Raw genomic sequence first — 20,799 nt, forward strand, 5'->3', positions numbered from 1 at the left:
AAACTGCTGTGCTCATTTGTTCATATATTAGGTATGGTTGCTTTGAGCTACAATGGCAGAGTTGGATAGTTGCAACAGAGATATGTGGCCCTTGAAGCCTAAAATATTTACTATCTGGCTCTTTCTGACCTCTGGCTTAAACTCTCAGTCTAGTTCCTCATCTGTAAAATGGGACTGATATCTGCCCTCAATCACACAAAATTTGTTATGGGAATCAAATGGGATATAATATAAAAATATTTTGAAAGAAAGGAAAGGGAAAAATAACATTTTTGAGAACCTACTATATACCGAACCTTGTACTAGGTGTTTTATGTACATAATCTCATTTGATAAAGGGTCAAAGACTGAGCCTATATGTCATGTTTAATAGAGAGAATAACTGGGAGACGGACTTGAGTTAGTCATTGAAAGAAGGGTAGGGTTTGGTTAACAGAAGCAGGAAAGGCTGGGCAAGGTGAACAGCATGAACATGAATTTAGAGGCAAAAAGGCTTACAGTGTTCAGGGAAAATAAACTGGAACAGAGGGATCCTGCAGGGGAGCAGAGGGAGAAAGAGAGACCTTGACTAAAGGTTTTGGACTTTTTTTCTCAAAGCACTGGGGAGCCATTGAAGGATTTGAATAGGGAATGACATGCAAAGCACTGTTTTAGGAAAATTAATCTGGTTATCAGTGAGAAGGGATTAGAGGTGAGAGAGGCTATTGCTACCATCAAAGTTTAGACCAGAGAGGTGGCAACAGAGTGGATAGGAAGAAATGAATTTTAAGAGACATTCCAGATACAGAATAAAAAGCATTTGGTGACTGAATGGCACTAAGTTTTAAGCCTAGTTATCTAGAAAAATGATGTTACCATAGATAGCACTAACAGAAGAAAAAGAGACTGCAAAAAGGCAGAACAGGACATCTTTAAAGGAAAGATAATATTTTGATTGGTGAGCACTGGAAAAAGCACCAGACTGGAAACCAAGAGTTGTGTACCGCACATTATGTTGTCTTGCCCAAGCCACCCAAGTTTCCTCATCTATAAAATGAGGATGTAGAATTAGATACAAAAGGTACCTCTTGGCTCTAAAATGCTGAAATTTTCAATAAGTTTTAAGTGTTAGTAATATGTAAATAGAACTGTCCAGCAGAAATTTAGACAATCAGTATGTCAGCACAGGGGAAAGATTGGGACTGAAGATGAGGCTTCGGCAGTCTTCTAAGTTGAGGCAATAATTAAAGCCATGAAAGAAGATAAAAGCTTTAAGTGAAAGAATGTAGTCAGAGAAGAGTCAGGGCCAAGGACAGCCTAGGGGAACACCCACACCACGCTGGAGTGGGCAGACATGGGGCCATTAAGAGATACAGAAGTTGCTGCCAGATAGGTAAGAGGAGAATTAGGATAATGTGCTGTCACGGGATCCAAGGGAGGAGAGTTTCAGTAGGCAGCATCACGAGTGTCAAATGATACAGAGAACATGAAGTACATAGCCTTTTTAAAGGCCCCTGGATCTAGCTATTGATTGGGTGGAAGCCACATTATAATACTCTAATTCTGTGAGATCATTAGTGATTTAGGAAGGTGCAGTAGAGTGATAGCAAGCTAGGCTGCAAGAGGTTAAGGATTGAGTGGTAGGAACTCTTTCAGAAAGAATATGATTAGACTACTCTGTCAAGAATTATGGAGAAAAGACGAGAAAGAGGACAATCAGGCTCAAGAGATGTTTTTAAGAAGGGGGGACCTGATCACACTTGTAGGAGGAATAAATAATTATTACTTGTAGGAGAAAGCAATAAATAACAATTCAATAACAAATTGCAGTTACAAGATAAAGAGGGGATAAGTGATACAGCAAAAGTTCCAGAGGTGGAAGGTGATCAAAAGTACAAATGGAGAGGTTTGCCTTAGAAAGGAGGTCATGTTCTCTGAAATAAGAGGAGACAGTTTTCACTGAGAATAGAGGACTTGAGAAATAGGGGAAAGATGTATAACTAGCTGTGAGAAACATGCTAAGTAGCCAACAAGCAATAACTAAAATGACTGAGTATTCTGATACACTGCAAAGGCTTAGGATGGGGGAGGACATGGTTCTTTTAGAAACTGGGACAAATCAGAGTAATATACAGAGAAGGGTAGATATAGGTAAATTCACAGACTTCATTTTTGCCTCCTGATAACACTGGGTAGTCTTCCTTAGTCTAGTATACATTTAGCAGCTGCAGCTTTTTGCATAAGGCTGAGGTCCAGGGTCTGAGGGGACTCTCCATTCTGACAGTTCTAGGGTGCCCCTTCCTCTTCAAAACTGGCAACCACAGTGCCTGTTCTGGCTCTTGTGTCTCTTTTCAGGCAGTAGTAGATTACAAATGCTGGGCCGGCCCCATGGCGTAGCGCTTAAGTGCCCGGGTTTGGATCCTGGACGCGCACCGACGCACCGATTGTCAGGCCGTGCTGTGGCGGCGTCCCACATAAAGTGAAGGAAGATGGGCACGGATGTTAGCTTGGGGCCAGTCTTCCTCGGCAAAAAGAGGAGGATTGGCATGGATGTTAGCTCAGGGCTTATCTTCCTCACAAAAAAAAAAAAAAGATTACATATGCATTTATCCACAAGCATCAACAGCTCCCATCAAAGCAAAGAGTTATCCCAGAGCAGAAGAACCTGCTAGTCTGGGCCAGCTGGAAGATTACAAGAGGTTGAGACACTAAAGGGAAAGGTACTAGTCGCTGAGCCTGAATGAAAAAACACCCAACTCTGAACCCTGTAACTGTCCCAAGGATATCCGCTAGGACAGCAGCAGAGTCCCTTTTCCTCTCCCCCACAGGACTATATTGTCCCATCCAGACTTCTAACTTGGTGGAGCTCATGTTCACAAACATTCCCATCCCCTTTCTTCTTTTTTGCAGCTCAGGGGATAAATATTGGCATTTGAAGCAGAAAGTTTCAATTTCCCCCAGTCAGAAAACTGTTGAAGTATAAAATTTCTTTAATCAGAAAGGATTTCTCTTCCTTCAACACAAATGCACACATTAAAAATAAAAAAAAATATACAGGTAGACATATATTTATACAAATTATAAACTACAGTCTCAAGTCCTGAATTAGGGGTTGAGAGGATGGACATCAGGAGCAATTGGAGGATGGCTTCTCATCTGCTCTAGGTATCCCATGGTTATCTCTCTGGCCATGGTGGGTAGACCAGGAGAGGACAGGGTACAGCTCCAGTCTGATGGCAGAGTTACTGGCAAACTGTGGCAATGAGGCCCCTCTCCTGATAGTTTCTTAGGATCACAAGGGATGACAGAAGATGCTGTAGTAGGTAGAACTGGAATGGTTGGGGCAGAGTGGGTGAAGGGCTGCACTCCATGCTGGAGGAAAAGGATGACTCCAATGCTGGTTCCAGTGCCTAAAGGATTATGGCTAAAGGAGATGGTACCTGGGGAACTGAGAGGGGGGTTGCAAATTGGAGTGGTGTGGATCCAAGTGAGGTTCATAGCTGGCCATTGAGGGAAGTGCCAAGGCTGCTTTGGTTTCAATACTAGATGTCCTAGCTGTGTCTGGTCCATCTTTTCCATGGGAGGTGCAGGAGAGGAAGCAGCTGGATAACTGTGGTGGCTTGGAAAATGCTAGGGAGGGGGAGAAAAGAGAAAAAAATTATTTGAGAAAGCATTTAGATTAACTCCACCTGGTTGCTTAAACCTTTGTTTTCCTTGGAAACTCCGTTTGCAATGCAAATATACCTTGTTTTATGCAACAGATAATTTCCTCCTAGGCCATGATTAAGGAAAAGTTTTAGTAATCAAATTGTACTTTCATTTATTTAACAAATACTCAAGGACCTACTATGTACCACACACTATATTAGGCACTGGGTATCCAGACATATTCAAAATAAAACAAACAGTCCTACAGGTTCTCACTATAATTCATTTTAGAACTTCTTTTTAAAAGGTCTATTTTTAGGGGCCAGCCCGGTGGCATAATGGTTAAGTTTGCGCGCTCCATTTTGGAGGCCTAGGTTGGCAGGTTCAGATCCTGGGCGCAGACCGTTGCACTGCTTGTCAAGCCATGCTGTGGTGGCGTCCCATATAAAGTAGAGGAAGATGAGCACAGATGTTAGCCCAGGGCAAATCTTCCTCAGCAAAAAGAGGAGGATTGGCATGGGATGTTAGCTCGGGGCTAATCTTCCTCTCACACACACACACACACACACACACACACACACACACACAGTCTATTTTTAATTGGAATCATCGTTTCCCAATTTCTGTATTTTATTTTTATTTATTTATTTTTTTGTGAGGAGATCAGCCCTGTGCTAACATCTGCCAGTCCTCCTCTTTTTTTTTTTTTTTTTTTTGCTGAGGAAGACTGGCGCTGGGCTAACATCCGTGCCCATCTTCCTCCACTTTGTATAGGACGCTGCCACAGCATGGCTTGCCAAGCGGTGCGTTGGTGCACGCTGGGGATCCGAACCGGCAAACCCCGGAACGCCGCAGTGGAGCTCACGCACTTAACTGCTTGCGCCACCAGGCCGGCCCCCCAGTTTCTGTATTTTAAATTCTAATTTCCTATGTTGAGTTCCTTAAAAAGTGTAAATTAATATGCAGGCAAGATCCTCCTGCTTATTTTTAAATCAGTTATTCCCACAGCAATAATAACTGTGGTTGACTGAAAACAAGGACTGTCCATTATCTACAGGAGACTTTCCCCTCCCCATCATTTGAGTGCCCCCTAAATACCCCATTATTTGACAGAAAATAGGTCACTTCCACACTAGGTGTAAGAATCTATCCAACACTCCCCCTATGGGTGCCCCATGGGCGCCCTCCTCTCCTCCTAGTGATGTACCTCTTATGACCAGTCCTTGAAACCCACGCTTCCAAGAGGGTTTGGTACAAGGATACTTGGGCAGGAGTAAAAAGAGGGAGAGGGAAAGGATTTTAGAGGCAGCAGAGGAGAAAGGATTTGCAGAGAGAAGCTGAGGAAATCTTCCTGCAGGACTCATTTGGCCAGGTAAAAAGCCTTCTGTATCTATGCAGAAAGCAGATAAGCCGCACCCTGAGGGATAGGGTTAAACTTCAAGGAGTTCTTTGGAATGATTCAAACAAAATAGAATAAAAAACATCTAGGAATCAAGACAATGAAGGAAGATTAGGTACTCCCTTCCCTGAAAAGAGACTTGCTGAAAAGAAGAAAAGACCCAGAAGAAAGTGGAAGAGGGACCCCATTTCTGCATATATACTTCATTTCCTTGGCTATTTTCCCACCTCTTCCTCAGGTTTATAAGTTCTTACCTTGGTCAGCTGGTGTCTGCTACTACCCAATGATGACTTCTGGGCAGCTATATGAGGAAACCAAGTCTTTAACATCCCTTCTACCTGTAGCAGTGTCCCTAGATAACGCTCTCTGTAAAAAAAGACATTTTTTAAAAAAGCCATTAAGTGTGAAAAAAGAAACAAAACAGGATTGGACATATTTCCTTTTTAATGAAACACTGAGGAAAGAACCAGAGAGACTTACCCCATCTGTGGCTTCTGCAAAACACCTACAATACGCTGGATTCTGTCCATTGCCACACTCTGCTGGAAACTGCTCAATCCTGGGGTCAAGGAGAGAGAAAGATCAAGGATTGAGATTCAAGAATTTAGTCAGGTAAAGGAAGAACAGAAGGGGCTTAAAATTGATTCACTTAAAGAAATTAAATCACAGAAGCAAAAAAAGAATAATCCAGGCCCCAAAGATTTAAGAGAAATACTCATTTAAAACATTAAAAGAGAGAGACATGGCTGGCCCCATGGCTTAGCGGTTAAGTGCCTGCACTCCGCTACTGGTGGCCCGGGTTCGGATCCCGGGCGCGCACCGACGCACCGCTTCTCCGGCCATGCTGAGGCCGCATCCCACATACAGCAACTAGAAGGATGTGCAGCTATGACATACAACTATCTACTGGGGCTTTGGGGGAAAAAATAAATAAAAATAAAAAAATTAAAAAAAAAAAAAAGGAGAGAGAGATGAACCTAGCCCAAATGAATTCAGCTAATCAGATAGTTACCTCTTTCAAAGCGACCCATCTTCAGCCCATTCAGTAGGTCTGTGAGAGGGCGTATGAATCCTTGGAGTTCTTTGCACTGCAGGAAAACAAGACAAAGGCTAGAGAAGACTAAGAACTGCCCACACCAGTACTGATTCTTCCTAACTTCCAAATCTGGGAGCCAATACTATCCTCAAAGGGTCCTCACCTCATAAGGCCCTTAGCAAACAGCTGGGTGGTAAGCCACTCCAGTAGTGTCTCCTTTCCCCTGCTTTCTCTTACCTTCTGAGCGAAGAGCAGGTCTCCTTCTGTGGTACAACCCTGGATGTTTAGACTGGTGTCCAATTCACCATCTCTTGGTCTTTTGACCCCAGAGCCTGCCATAGGAGAAGCCAATCCCCGCTGTTCCGAGTGAGATGCTGTATGTTGGTTACTGGAAACCTTGGGTCGTTGCCTGCAGCGGATAGGACCGGGGCTGGGCCGAGAACCTCCCTTCTGCCCAACAGTGTCTGGCCTGGGGCCAAGGGCCCCCTTGTCCTCCCCCTCACTATCAGAGGGGAAGCCAAAGTCACTGTTCACTGGGGAGGTGGAAAAAGAGGAAGAAAGAGAGTAGGAAGAACGGGAAGAAACGCTAGATGGAGAATCCATAGGTTCAGAAGCAGGGGCTGGAGAGCAGCTCCCGGAGTACCCAAAGATCCGAACCTGCAACTGAAGAGCAAAGCAAGGGAGTTTGAAACGAGAATCTGAGGATTAGGAAACGGACTGGGAGACTGGGGTGTACCGTCCAGGGTAGTATCTCTTCTCTCCCTCCCCAATATTACCTGTCTCAGAGACAATAGAAAAAGTCGTCTCCCCCGCCTCCTCCACTCCATTAAGAACCTGGACTGCCTCTCTGACTTCCGCAGAGCAGCTCTTAGCCAGACACGGACTCGGTCTCTTCCTGAGTTTAGAGTAAACTACCTGATTACACCTTCCCCTAGCCCGTTGTTCGCCTGGTCTGTACTCAGTCTGACCCCGCAGCGAGCCTCTCTACCTGAGGTCACGCCACCAGCGAGCAGTACATCTCCAGCACCAGAACCCACCTACTGACTCTGTAGGAACCACCCTCAAAAAGACCTCCCGTCTCTTCCCAATCTTTCTGATCAAAATACCTGCGGACCTTCTCCAACCGCGCTGCCACGTGATGCGATCCCTGCCAATACCAAGATAACCGTTCGATCCCTAAACCCACTCCCTCCGGGTCTGATCCTCCCGCGCAGATCGCTCCCGGTGCTCCGAGTCTCCTCACCTGTGTGGGTCGGCTCAGCCCAGGCTGTCTCCAGCTCCTTCTCAGACTCTCCCAGTCTCGGCTACCCACCTCCGCCTCTCTCCCAGTGGGTCCCGCCCCTTCCCCCCTCCCAGACACGTGCAGCTCGGCACGTGCCCTGCCCCTGCGTACACAGACCTCGCACCCTCATTGGTTGTCTAGCCGGTGGCACGTGACCCTCGGTACTGAATTTCACATCCTATTTGCTACAGCATACAGTGGTTCGGCCAATAGAGAGGCTGTCTGGTGACGATTGGCTGGAAGGGAAGCATTCCGTGCTCCGCCCCTACATGTGGCTTGCGAAGAGAACCCGGTGATGAGAAGAGGAGGAGGAGGATGGAAAAGAGTGGAAAAGAAGCGACGGGAGGAAAAGGGCGGAGCCCGTAGCCTTAAATAGGATGGTGGTGCGCCGGAGACGCGTGGCTGGAGTGTGCAAGCTGGTTGTGTGACCTGAGGCGCGCGTCTCGAGATGTGGGACTTCTGGCTCCTCCTCGGGAGCCGACCTCTCTGCCCCGTCTTTGAGCTCCTCGGCTCACGAGTGCAGCACGTGGAAATCATCAGCGACTTGCATGGGCAACGTGTGTGAGAGAGTGGATGTGTGCCACTGTGCATCCTCTCCCCTTCTCGGCGGCCCAGCCCTTGTGACTCCCCCGTCTCTGTTTCACTCTTCCCTCCTCCTCCTTCTAGAAGTTGGGTGCCTCCTGCCCTGCTGGGTGAGGAGGGTGGGGACTGCCGCCGAGAACACCGCGTTCTCTCCCCGGCTCCCGCTGGGGCGGCTCCTCCAGCCCTTCCCTTACGTAACGTGCCACGCACGTTACCGGCTCAGATGCCAGCCCGCCTCGCCTCTAGAGGTCAAAGCCGAACTCGGTTGTTCCTAACTTTTCTACCCCAGCTCCTTGGGCCCTGCGCCCTGAATTCTGTGACTCGTAGCACAGGAAACGGAGTGGGGATAGGTCCGTGATCTCCTAGGTTATGCCTTTGTCCAGCTTCAGTTTCTTCCTTTGTCCCGTGGAGAAGAAACGAAAGGCTCTGAAGGAGGGAGGTGGCAAGTCCGGGGTTTACTATTCGCTGCCCCTTGCAGTATTTAAAATACAGTGTAGAGAAAGGGATAGGGTGTAGGGGCTCAGGAACTGTGGACTGATTGAAGCTGTGACATCGAAGAGACCACAAGGGGGCAGCCCAGTTCTGATTAGAGTCCCGAGGATAGAGAAAAAAATTTTAAATTATGTCCCTGCCTCCCCTAATTACTAACTGGAAAAGGCACATGGGTGGGGGAGGGGGTGGGGGGCGTGTAAGTGGAGGAGGGTGTGAACTTTTAAAATCTATTCTAAGTAGTTTTTGATAGTTTACATATGTTTAACAATGTGCTTATTTTATAAAAAGAAAAAAAGTGTTTTAAATAAGCCTCAACTCTCTTTCCCAAAACATACTGTCTCAACACCATATATAATAAAGCAATAGAATTAGAGGGAATTATGGACTGTGATAAACTTGTTGTCTGTGGGTGCTCTTCTCCATCTTCCCAAAATTTCAGATTTATTCACAGTCCTAATAATTCCCTCTAATTCTATTGTCACCTAACTCCTTTTCTAATCTACCCTTCCCACCCCCATATCCTGGTGCTCTCTTTAGTGTTGTGGCTTTAGAACAGACCCTCATGAAGGAGTAAAGAGTAACCAGATTGTTTCGTTTATTTGTTTTATCTTCCAATTTCCTCTTCCCAAATCCCCATCCAAAGAGTCGTAGCAGCCTTCTCTCTCCTAAAAAAGCAAAGAAAGGGGAAAAAAACAAAAGAAAACAGGGTTAGGGGACTCAGGAAATCCCTCCGTGCCCCCACCTCCATGAAAACTCCCCAGATTTCATATTCTGAGCTAGATTTCCCCATGACATCTCCTGGAAGATGTCCCCTCCCCCCCTTCACTCCTTCCTTCCGTTAAAACTCTTCATGCTCCATAGTTGTTTAGAATCTCAACTTAAGTTCCTTCCCTGTAACACAGATTTCTCTTCCCTCCTCATTTCCCCAACCATCTCTCCTCTGCATTGGGGAACCTCTACCCCTCTGCCTCTGAACTTTGCCTCTTGACTGCCAGATTGTAGTGCCCCTCCCATTTTGCCCTCTAGCACCTGCCATGCCTTAAACCACGGTCAGGCTGGAACCAGCTTTAATTCCTCAAGGCAGACTGGAAACCTGGGGAGGTTTCTTTTCCTTTCCACCTGCTTCTGCTCTAGGAGGTCCTGAAATCCTCCCAGTTTAGAAAAAGTAATGACTTCTTATTACAAAAGTCTTTGCCTCAACATCTCCTAAACTTCCTTAATGTTAGATAAGATTTTTCTAAATGTGATCCTTCTTCTTTTAAGCAGCTGAGAATTGACCATGCTAGAAACACTAGCCAGAGATACTGGTAAAAGTTGCTTCACAGACTCCCCCAAGGCCAATGGCTGCACTCTCACCTTCTACATGAAATACATCCCCCCCTGAACGAGGGCCCAGGACAGGAGGAGGGGAACAGGACTCTGCAGACTGGATACAGCATCATTCAGATCTGGACTCTGCTAAAATACAGACATCCCGCCACAGGAGGCCAGTGTCATCCTTCCTACCACCCCTCTCCCCCCCACCTCTGGAAGGAGAGCCATCCCTTTACACCAACCTCTGTCTTCCTTTCCTCTGAGCTCAGAGAAAGATCCAGCCCTCCTCCCCATCACTATAATGAGTCCTTTCCTCTGTGCCTTTCAGCCATTCCTGACCACACAAGGGGAGGCCTGACTCAATTCAATGACATGTATTTTTTATCTGTTATGTGCATGACATTATGCTAATCACTATGCTAGGTGTTACAGGGGGGATATAAATATGATTAAGACGTGGCTCCTGTCCTCAAGGAGTTTACAATCTAAAGGAAGCCTACTATATACTTTACTGTATATTTATATACAGTATTTATCTGTCCTTGTTGTCAATCATCAGCTTTCTATTCCTACTGACTCCTCCCATCTGGGTTCAACTATATTCAGGCTGTGCTTTGGTCCTGTTGCCCTTTCTAGCTATTGCTTCTCTTTGTTCCTTATCAGATTTCTCAAAAGCTTGGTCTATACTTCCCCTCCATTTCTTCACAATGTACTCCCTCTCTAACTGCACAAAATCTAGCTTTTGCTCCAACCATTCAATTAAAACTGCTTTCTTTGGGATTACCAATGACCTCCTTCTCCTTGGCCTCTTTGTAGCTTTTGATTGATTATATTAAACTTTCTTTTCTAGAAGCTATAATGCAAACTTGGCTATCTGCCTAGCTCTCCAATCAATTCTTCTCCATGTCCTTGGCTGATTCCTCTTCCTCCTCCTAACTACAGGCACAGTATTGGCTTTTTGGTCTTCTGTGTATACTGGCTCTACTGAGCTCCTCTACTTTTGCAACTGTGACTTTGCACTTAGAACTCTAGCCCTGGGCCGGCCCTGTGGCTTAGCGGTTAAGTGCACGCGCTCCGCTACTGGCGGCCCGGGGTTCGGATCCCAGGTGTTCACTGAGGCACCGCTTCTCCGGCCATGCTGAGGCCGCATCCCACATATAGCAACTAGAAGGATGTGCAACTATGACATACAACTATCTACTGGGGCTTTGGGGGAAAAAAAGGAGGAGGATTGGCAATAGATGTTAGCTCAGGGCTGATCTTCCTCAAAAAAAAAAAAAAAAGAACTGTAGCCCTGACCTTAGTTCAGCTACCTTTAGGACACCCTCATAGGACTGTTACCATAAATTCACCTTGGCTGATACCAAATTTATAAGTTCACTCCTAAGCCACTCTGACCTCCCACAGTTCCCATTTTGGTCAGCAATTTCCCCAGACATCCATGTTTAAGTTATTTTAACTCTCTCCTCATTTATTGCTCATATGAAATTATCACTGAAGCAAGGCATTTTCTTCAAAATATTTCTTATTTTTCTCCTCTTCATTGAAAATGCCACTTCCCTAGTCCAGGCCTTTAATGGATTGTTTCTGGAATGATGCAAATCTCATGAATCTGTCTGCACTCCATTGCATCCCACATACAACCAGACAAATCCTTTTTCTAAAATACTACTTTCATTGTGTCTTTACCATACTGAAGAACTTACTAGGCTCCTTGTTGCTTATAAGTCCAAACTTCAGCCTGACACTTCAGACGTTCTATAATTTGGCCCTATCTTGCCATATGTGAAATTACCTAGCAAATATTAGAAGCCTTGTAAATTTTATTTTTTTCTTAATTTCCCACTGTTTCTTGCCATGTACCCTCTCCTTCAATCATATCCCATCCACTAAACATGCTATGCTTGTTGTATCCTCCTTGTTTATGCAGCTTTTCCACTCTTGGAATATCTATTCTTCCTTCTAATTGCTTTCATCTTTTCATAAGTTATCTCCAGTCAAAAGCTCACTTATTCTTCAAAGTGTATCTTTAGCACAATCACCTCCTAAAAGTCTTCCAGACAACTCCAACCTTTACTGATCTCTCTCCTTCCACTGCCTAAAGCACTTGTCTATGTCGTATGCTCTCAAATTTATATGGAATTTAACATTGTTACAACCTTTTTCATTTTGTTCTAAATGTTTCATAAGTGTAAACTTGAGTTTTATAAATACTTTGAGGGCAATAACAACATCATAGATTTCTTTTTCATCATCATCAGCCTCTATAACAGCTTTAGGCATAGGTTAAATACACATTAAGTACTACTTCACTGAAATTTAACTGCACTAAATCTCCCCAGTGTTCTGTATACAGGCTTAGTATTAAATCTCAGTGAAAGATAATGGCCAAGCTGAGATGAACACCTCCATTGCAGGAGTCGTTATTTGGTTCCCCCATCCACCGAAGCCAGGTATTCCAGTCCTCCCTCTGCTCCCTATCACCAGCCCTGGGATCTATCCAGGGTAAGGGATGTCTTGTTTCCCTCCCCCCTCATACCCAATCCACTCACTGGTTCCGTTGTCACTGGTTTCACTGTTATAGGCTTCTGATGGTCTGTGTGTTCTGTTTCACGACTAATGGTAGTTTCTGCTGGTTCCTTATCCTTATCCAAGCTGTTCTGCCCTCAGTAGGATTGGGAAACAGAGTTATCATTGCCTCCATCCAACTTCCTCATAGATTCATAGATTCTTTATTTAGAGTTCTTCTCTCCTTCACCCCCCCAACCCTCCCAGCCCCCACCCAAGACTTAAGCTTAGGGATCCTCCCTACCCTATGTTTGCATGGATTATGTACCCATCCCGTCCACTAATTCCCTTAACTCAAGGACTGCCCCCCTCTCTCAGTGTCTTAGCAAACCTACTGAGTTTTGGCTTTATTTTCCTCCCTAGCTGTGGTTAACAAATCTGTTTCCGGCCCACTACCTAGTTTCCTTTCACCTAATTCATTTATATTCCTGCTAATCATTTACATTTCAACATTGCCAAGTTTCTTTTTAACGGTTTCCTATCCTGACCCTCCTAGATGTAGAGATCACTCACCAGCCTGTCCTCTGACTCAAATATGGAGTAATCAACAGTGAAATTTGCACCAAAGTCATCTGGGGAGGAGAAAAATAATCAGTGGTAACAAAGGAGAAAGGTAGTCCTAGATCTAGAAATGAGAAGAGGAAGAAATTACTCAGAACACTTTAACTTGCTCAAGTTGTAAAATTTACTGATAATCTAATTCTAATGAACTTTAATGTTAAAAACCTTTGTGAATGTATATGCATTTATATTTTCAATCTGGTATCCAAAATAATTTACAAATTTGAAAATTTTCAAATTGTTTCAACCAGTTTCCAAAGAATTGAAAATCACTAGCTTGAGAAATAACATCATGAGCCTTGACAGTCTTTGCTCATAGCCAAATTTCTCTCTGTCCCAGTCGCTCCATTGCAAAGGGAAAGGCAAAGTGTCAGACTAAGTATCCCCCACACCTCCCTCCATCCTAAAGGTCAGAGCCTTATACATACTTACCATAATTGGGGGTGATTGTGTAATAATAGACCACCTGATAATAATCATCTTCTTCCAGTCCTTCTTCATCCTCATATTCTTGTCCTGTGGGGACAAGGAGTAGAGGTCAAAGGGCACTTGGAACTCCTTAGCAACAGAAGGACACCTGAAGTTGATCTCAGCTCTATCAGTTTCCTTTCTCTCGGCCTCCCCTCCAAAGGTCCTATTATCTCCCTGCCTCTGCACCTTGAAACTCTTCTCAGTCTTCTGGGCTCCATATCTGTGATGAGGCCTGTTACTCTGTGCCCTTTCAATCCAGGAACCCCCAGAACAGAAAATGAGTCACTTCACTTACTGTAAACCCAAAACAAGAACTAAACCTAAAAAAGATAGGAACCAGAGAGAGACCAGAAATCAGGAACTCCAAATCTACTCTTCCATATTCTCTGGACAGTATTGTGTTTGTGAGAGATCTTCTCTTATCAAGATCTCTCACAAATAAGGAACACACATATCTGCTTAGGCTTTTAGACTTGGGTTTTAGTTTCAGCTTCACAGCTAATATCAGAAAAATCTTGAACAGGCCATTTAACATCTGCTTTCTTAAAATGAGTCAGCTGGACTAAATGACGCTTTGTTAGTTTTTCTTCCTTCCTAGGACTAAAAATATGTGGCTTTGACATGATCGTTAAGAACTCTAGGCCTCCTGCTAAACATTTCCCTAAGCTCCTTGAATGCTCTCCCTTAACAGCATGTGATGACACGAGAAGCTGGAGGAAAAGGAAACAATGAGAGCACCTGGCAGACTGGGAACAAAGGAGGGAAGGAGCCAAGCTGCTTTTGGGACCCTGTCCCTGAAGGCAGCCAGTTTTCCATTATCCTAAAGGCCACCCCCACTCCTATGTCTTTACTAATACAAGGATTTTTCTCCAAGTACCTGGGAAAAAAGATACCCTGTCTTCCCTCACTAGTTTCAGACTGCCCACTTCCAAGAGTCCATCTCTCTCCTTCACTCTCACTTTAGTCCCTCTCATCTTGTTCAACTCCGTGGTGATGGAGAGCTGAATTCACTCTTGTTAGGACCTCCCCGTGTCTGGGGCTCTATCCCCATCAGCCATCTCTGCTTTGACAGGAGTAGGCTTTCCTCCCTCTTTCCTGGCTCTTTCTGGATCTCCCCTCCACTCCCAACACTGGGCTCAAGCACAGATGAGAGAGTGTTATCACTCCCCATCGAACTGCACCTCTCACCCTCTCCTCATTTTCTTTTCTCCCTCCCCATTTATGGTAGAAGACCTGGCCCAAAAGCTCAGGGAGAGAAGTGAACTTACCCAGGATAAGCGGCACAGCAAGGATGGCTACAAAGAAGACATTCATTCTGGATTCTGCACTATTGTCGTGAAAGTGAAAAAGGAAATTACAGCGTTTCCCACCAAACTTAACCCCGCCTCCTGCCCTCCTCCAAAGCAGGGAGGGAGCTGCAGCAACTCTTCTCTCAGGGGGTGCAATTCCCTGACCACTTGCTGACTGACTAGATCATCAGTTACTACCCATCCAGTCCTCGGCCAGAGCTGCCCAGATTAAGAGAGGCAAAGTGGGTTCTGATGTGAACACGTTCATTGAGCTCCCCCAGTCCTAGATTAGATCCATTCAGGATTCCTGCTGCCACTACCAAAAAAACAAACAACTCTCCCCCACCAAAACCCTAGCCTAGAAAGGAGCTTCCCCTCTCCCCTCCTTTCCTTCCTTCTCTCTCAGGCCTCACAAAAGGCTCACCCTCCCTCTCACTGTCCCTAATTTACCATCACCATTCAGAGTTGCCCTTCTCTCTGGGGCTTAATCTCAATCTTTCTTCAAAGTCAAAATGTTCTGAGGAAGGGATGAGCCTTTTTCTAGACTGAAAATAGTCCCTCCCCTCTGCCTATCTTGGACTACAAAGTATGGGAGCAATATTAACATCATTGTCTGATTCTCAAAGCACCTGCTAACCTCTCAGCCAAGGCCAGTTATTTCTTCCCTGGTAAGTACTGACCTCACCTCACTTCTTTCTCAACTTTCTGGACACAGGATGGAGGAAGAGAGGAAGCCGATAGTCCCTTTCCCTTCTGTAGATGCCACACCCCTTCTGGTACTTTCAGTCTCTTGGTGTGTTCCCTTCATTACAGCCTACAGGGGTAGAGTTCATCTATCCTTCTCTCTCTGCTTTTATATTTCCCACTTTCATTCAATTCAATTCAGAAACATTTAGTAACATATTCTAGTCAGTGTGCTGGGCCTAGTTTGATAGGCAGTTCAGGGTACACACGCAAGGGAATAAGAAAAGAATACGGTTACTTTTTTTTAAAAAGGGGTTAATAAATATCTATTCAACATCTACTATGAGCCAGGCAGGCACTATGCAAACCTCAGTGGAACCATGAATGAATGAGACAGTCAGAAGATGCTGTGGTAACAGCCCAAAGGAGAGATGAGAAGAGTTGTCTTAACCCTTTCTCTTTCCCTGATTCAGCCTTCTACACTCAGAAGCAAGACACGCTGGAGTCTTGAGCAGTGGCCAGGATGCTCCCACCCTCTGGACCTTATTGGGGGAGGATTTGCTTGGCGACTTTCCATGTAAATCTATACAATCTATTCCTTCAACTCCTTTCCAGAATTTCCTGGAAAAAATGTAAAACACTTATGTGGATGTACATATATGCATTAAACCATAAATCACTTTAGGAAGGAAAGAGGAAAGGAAGCCTGGTTCTCTTTGAACAATTTTATGGTTTTTGGTACTTGGATTACTCTCTCAAAAACAATATTCCAGATTCCCTCACTTTCCCATTCTGGTACTGTTTTGCCTAAACATTCTCCCTAAAGGCTAACCCCACCCCCATCCAAAATCGGTTACAATACCCTCCTCTCCTACTTTAACTTTCTGTCACTCTAATACAAAACCCTTACCGCTTCCCCCAGCCTGAGGAACAGACACCACTGAGGTTCATTTTCAGAAAATAGAGGGAGTATGACATAAAAGAACTGAGTGACTGGGGTGGGGAGGCGTGTCATTTTCCTTCAACCCCATCTGTCTAATTGCTTTTTACAAACAATTTTAACTCTGAATCCCCCCTAACCTCCTTCCTAACATTGCTCTCCAGGCTCCTTTTGCTTCTGATTCTCTTGTCATTACAGATGAAGGCTTCATTAGCGATACTGTATTGCATGTTTCCTATACTAGCCTCTTCAAAGAGCTCCTACTTTTAAGTCTAACCTTCATCTCTTAGTCAGTAGCTCTAGACTATTTCCTCTCATTCAAGTAAGAACAATACCCGTCCCTATCTCCCCGCACCCCTTATCCTGTGCTTTCTTTGTATTTGTCCCTTAGGTTCCAACAGGATCTTCCCCTCTCTGCAGCTCTTTAAGAAGAGATAGGATTGCTACCACCCTTTCCCACAAAATAACGAAAGGAAATCGCGGCAAAGGCCCAGCTGAACCCAGGAGCCCGTGCCCCGCCCCAGTCCCGGCCCACTCCCTTTAACCGGCTCCAGCCACTCCCAAGACCGAGATCGAGGGCTCAACAGGCCAGGAGGACTACAACTCCCAGCGGGTTGTGCAGCCACGCCCCCGCCTCCGCAGCTCCGCCCCCGCCGATTCTCCATTGGCCTTCGGGGGGTGGGGATTAAATGGGAGGTGGCCAAGGGGCTGCGGCCGAGATTTGTCCCCTCCTCGGCTTCCGTAGAGGAAGTCGCGCGGACCTAAATCTGGGGTTTTGGTTCCCCCCACCCCTTCCCTGGGGTCCGGGGGTGACATTGCACCGCGCCCCTCACGGGGTCGCGTCGCCACCCCACGCGCACTCCCTAGCTGGCGTGCTCCTCCCATTCGTCTTTCTTGGCCAGGCCTCCAGCCCGCCCCCAGCTGCCCAGCCATGGGAGCCGCAGTGTTTTTCGGATGCACTTTCGTCGCTTTCGGCCCGGCCTTTGCGCTTTTCTTGATCACTGTGGCTGGAGACCCGCTTCGCGTCATCATCTTGGTTGCCGGGTGAGTAGGGGGTCGGGGAGACGCGGGGGGCACCGAAGAGAGAGGTCCGGCAAGGGCTGGAGGAACTGGGGCGAACCCGGGAGCCTCAGTCGGGGGAGACAAATGGGAGGTGAAAATTGGAAAGGGTCGAGTCAGGGCTTTGGATGATTTGCCCTCTCCCGCAGTTGGTTTCCGCCTTCCAGGGATCGCATAGATTCCTCCTATACTCCTCCCGGCGACGTCAGAGGAGGCCCAAGGTCAGACTCGTGAGGGGGCTGTGCTGACCTCGGCCCGCCCTAAGGGAGGTTCCAGGAATGGATACCTCGCCCTTCTGTGCTCGTACACTCTGGCTCTCATCGCTCTGAAGATTCTTTAATCAGATTTCTACCCCTTCCCCCGCGTCCAGATCCCTACAGACTTTCTTGGTGGAGACACCTATCCTGTCTCCGCCCTGTCTCCCTGACCATCCGGAAGTCTGACTTCCACTTTCCATGCTGCAGCTTTAGTTGGTTCCCCTCCTTGATTTCTCTGGCTGCCCCTTCCCTTGCCTGTCTGATTGCCCTTGTGTTTCCTCAGGGCATTTTTCTGGCTGGTCTCCCTGCTCTTGGCTTCTGTGGTCTGGTTCATCTTGGTCCATGTGACCGACCGATCAGATGCCCGGCTCCAGTATGGCCTCCTGATTTTTGGTGCTGCAGTCTCTGTCCTTCTACAGGAGGTGTTCCGCTTTGCCTACTACAAGCTGCTTAAGTAAGAAGATGGGATGGCCTGGAGGGGAGAAGGGCAGAGGATTGCACTATGAGAAATGGGACAGCCCCTGGGTGGTGGTTTGGAAGAGGAGGCACTAAGGGAGAACATTAGAGGGAAAGGAGCATTTCTGCCTTCCCTCATGTTTCCCCCACCCCATCCCATCCCAACCCACCCCAGGAAGGCAGATGAGGGGTTAGCATCGCTGAGTGAGGACGGAAGATCACCCATCTCCATTCGCCAGATGGCCTATGGTGAGCCAAGGGAGAGGGACTGGAGGAGGGAGTTGGACACCCCCACCCCCCTCCCAGGGAAGTCTCTAGACATCCACATGTTCTAAGTGGCTTCTTGTTTTCCTTTCCTGACTCCCAAGGAGAAGTGGTGTGGAGGGAGACTAGGTGTGGGGGAATTGTGACTGGGCATGGGGAGGGATCACTGGTAATGAGGCTATAGTGATCTCTGACATTGATGAGACCCTCCCTCCCCCCAGTTTCTGGTCTTTCCTTCGGTATCATCAGTGGTGTCTTCTCTGTTATCAATATTTTGGCCGATGCACTTGGGCCAGGTGTGGTTGGGATCCATGGAGACTCACCCTATTACTTCCTGACTTCAGGTAAGTTCCATTTTCTATCTTGCCTTCATGCCCCATCCATCCATGGCCCTGATCTGATTTATTGGCCCTCCCTGGGAGACTTCTTTGGCTCAACATCTCAGGAGGCTGGGAGAAGATGAGGGATGTATCTCATCCCCATCTCCCTCCCTGCAGCCTTTCTGACAGCAGCCATTATCCTGCTCCATACCTTTTGGGGAGTTGTGTTCTTTGATGCCTGTGAGAGGAGACGGTACTGGGCTTTGGGCCTGGTGGTTGGGAGTCACCTACTGACATCAGGACTGGTGAGTTGGGGACACCAGGGGCCTGAGTTAGAGAGAAAAGAATTTAATGGTGAGTGGGATGGAGGGGAAATATATCCTCACTTCTTAACATCTTAGAACTTACCTTGGGAGGAGGCAGAAAGGTGAGTCTTTAGAAGTCTCTCACCTCAGCATCAATTGTATGACCTGCTCTGAGGCTGCCTTGGGGAGGAGTTTGTAATGTAGATGGCCTGAGGTGAGCAGGAGTGGCAGAAACCTCTTAGGGAGCTGAAAATCAAAAGTCTCCTTAATCACAAGATGTTGGTGCTCCGAAAGGAAGGACTGGGGGATTTGAGTGAGATATTTGGGGGAGATTTGGGTCAAAGGCACAATGAGAATATGGGGATTAGGCAGAGGGAGAATCTAACTTCTATTTTACTCTTATTCCCATCCCCAGACATTCCTGAACCCCTGGTACGAGGCCAGCCTGCTGCCCATCTATGCAGTCACTGTTTCCATGGGGCTCTGGGCTTTCATCACAGCTGGAGGGTCCCTCCGAAGTATCCAGCGCAGCCTCTCGTGTAAGGACTGACTACCTGGACTGATCGCCTGACAGATCCCACCTGCCTGCCCACTGCCCATGACTGAGCCCAGCCCTAGTCCGGGTCCATTGCCCACCATTCTCTGTCTCCTTCTCGTCGGTCTGTCCCACCACCTTCAGGGTTTTGCTTTGTCCACCCGTGACCTTTAGTCTCTAGGCTTTACTAGGAGCAGCCTGGGTTCAGCCAGTCAGTGACTGGTGGGTTTGAATCTGCACTTATCCCCACCACCTGGGGACTCCCTTGTTGTGCAGGACTCCCCATGTGTCAGTGCTCTGCTCTCACCCTGCCCAAGACTCACCCCCCTTCCCCTCTGCAGGCCGACGGCAGGAGGACAGTCGGGTGATGGTGTATTCTGCCCTGCGCATCCCACCCGAGGACTGAGGGACCCTGGGGGGGACCCCTGGGCCTGGGGTGCCCTCCTGATCTCCTCGCCCTGTATTTCTCCATCTCCAGTTCTGGACAGTGCAGGTTGCCAAGAAAAGGGACCTAGCTTAGCCATTGCCGTGGAGATGAAATTAATGGAGGCTCAAGGGTAGACGAGCTCTGAGTTTCCCAGTACCCTCTCCCCAGATTGGACCTCTTGGTCTTTTACTCAGGTCTGAGGGAAGCCATTTTTGGTGTGATAGAGACCCCAAACTGCCTTTTTCTTTGCGGGGGGGGAGGAGGTATGTTGGAATTCTTCTCCTAACCTCCTTGGACTATATTTTCCCTCCTCAAATTGCTTCTCATGGCTGGGCTCATATCTATCCACCTTTCCACTTGGTCCCAGGCCTTGGGGGAAAGGAAGGAAGTGCATGTTTGGGAACTGGTATTACTGGAACTAAAGTTTTAACCTCCTTGACCACCAGCATCCCTCCTCTCCCCAAGGTGAAGTGGAGGGTGCTGTGGTGAGTTGGCCCACTCCAGAGCTGCATTGCCCTTGGAGGAGTCAGACTACCATGACATTGCAGGGAAGGAGGGCAGATTTTTTCTAGTTTTTAATTAGGGTGTGTGGGGGGCGGGGAGGTTTTCTATAAACTGTATCATTTTCTGCTGAGGATGGCATGACCCATCCTTTTAATCAAGGTGATTGTGATTTTGACTAATAAAAAGGACTTTATAATTATGGGGGAACTTGGCTTTTAAGGGAGGGGATAACATGCTAATTTGCCCTCTCACATCTCTTGTCCAACCTCCTTCCTAACCTGGTAACCTCTGATCCCCTCCAAGCATAGCTTTGGAGCAAGGGCAGAAATCTGGGCTGGTGGTCTAACATGTCAGAAACTTTCGGTTAAGCATTGTCCAGAAGTGGATCTCCCCTTCTAGAATTGGGGTACCAGTGGTTATTCACCCG

General features: G+C 46.9%; 3 protein-coding genes across 5 annotated transcripts; 1 reads left to right on the forward strand and 2 right to left on the reverse strand.

Moving 5' to 3' along the window:
- Positions 1-2,934: 2,934 nt before the first annotated feature.
- CIART (circadian associated repressor of transcription) lies at positions 2,935-6,830 on the reverse strand. The gene is made up of 5 exons (XM_014791760.2): positions 6,300-6,830; positions 6,039-6,114; positions 5,507-5,585; positions 5,281-5,392; positions 2,935-3,609 (listed from the first exon to the last, which is right to left on the reverse strand). The coding sequence occupies exons 1-5, from the start codon at positions 6,663-6,665 to the stop codon at positions 3,085-3,087; spliced, it is 1,158 nt and encodes a 385-aa protein (XP_014647246.1). The 5' UTR covers positions 6,666-6,830; the 3' UTR covers positions 2,935-3,084.
- A 2,161-nt stretch (positions 6,831-8,991) lies between these two features.
- Positions 8,992-16,734, reverse strand: C2H1orf54 (chromosome 2 C1orf54 homolog). Of its 2 annotated transcripts, XM_014791757.2 has the most exons (7): positions 15,302-16,734; positions 14,601-14,659; positions 13,294-13,377; positions 12,814-12,872; positions 12,285-12,392; positions 9,775-9,876; positions 8,992-9,083 (listed from the first exon to the last, which is right to left on the reverse strand). In XM_014791757.2, the coding sequence occupies exons 2-6, from the start codon at positions 14,644-14,646 to the stop codon at positions 9,778-9,780; spliced, it is 396 nt and encodes a 131-aa protein (XP_014647243.1). In that variant the 5' UTR covers positions 14,647-14,659; positions 15,302-16,734; the 3' UTR covers positions 8,992-9,083; positions 9,775-9,777. The 2 variants fall into 2 exon arrangements, with proteins under 2 accessions (XP_014647243.1, XP_014647244.1); XM_014791758.2 differs by lacking the exon at positions 15,302-16,734 and having other exon boundaries at positions 9,775-9,873; positions 14,601-15,290.
- Positions 16,735-16,976: 242 nt separating this feature from the next.
- On the forward strand, positions 16,977-20,571 carry APH1A (aph-1A gamma-secretase subunit). Of its 2 annotated transcripts, XM_004435950.3 has the most exons (7): positions 16,981-17,289; positions 17,845-18,015; positions 18,193-18,266; positions 18,503-18,625; positions 18,779-18,906; positions 19,322-19,445; positions 19,783-19,992. In XM_004435950.3, exons 1-7 carry the CDS (start codon positions 17,177-17,179, stop codon positions 19,845-19,847), a joined length of 798 nt encoding a protein of 265 aa, XP_004436007.1. In that variant the 5' UTR covers positions 16,981-17,176; the 3' UTR covers positions 19,848-19,992. The 2 variants fall into 2 exon arrangements, with proteins under 2 accessions (XP_014647242.1, XP_004436007.1); XM_014791756.2 differs by lacking the exon at positions 18,779-18,906 and having other exon boundaries at positions 16,977-17,289; positions 19,783-20,571.
- Positions 20,572-20,799: the final 228 nt, after the last annotated feature.

This window comes from Ceratotherium simum, chromosome 2, assembly GCF_057802395.1.
Source record: "Ceratotherium simum simum isolate JZ-2026a chromosome 2, ASM5780239v1, whole genome shotgun sequence".
In the NCBI taxonomy this organism is placed as follows: Eukaryota; Metazoa; Chordata; class Mammalia; order Perissodactyla; family Rhinocerotidae; genus Ceratotherium; species Ceratotherium simum.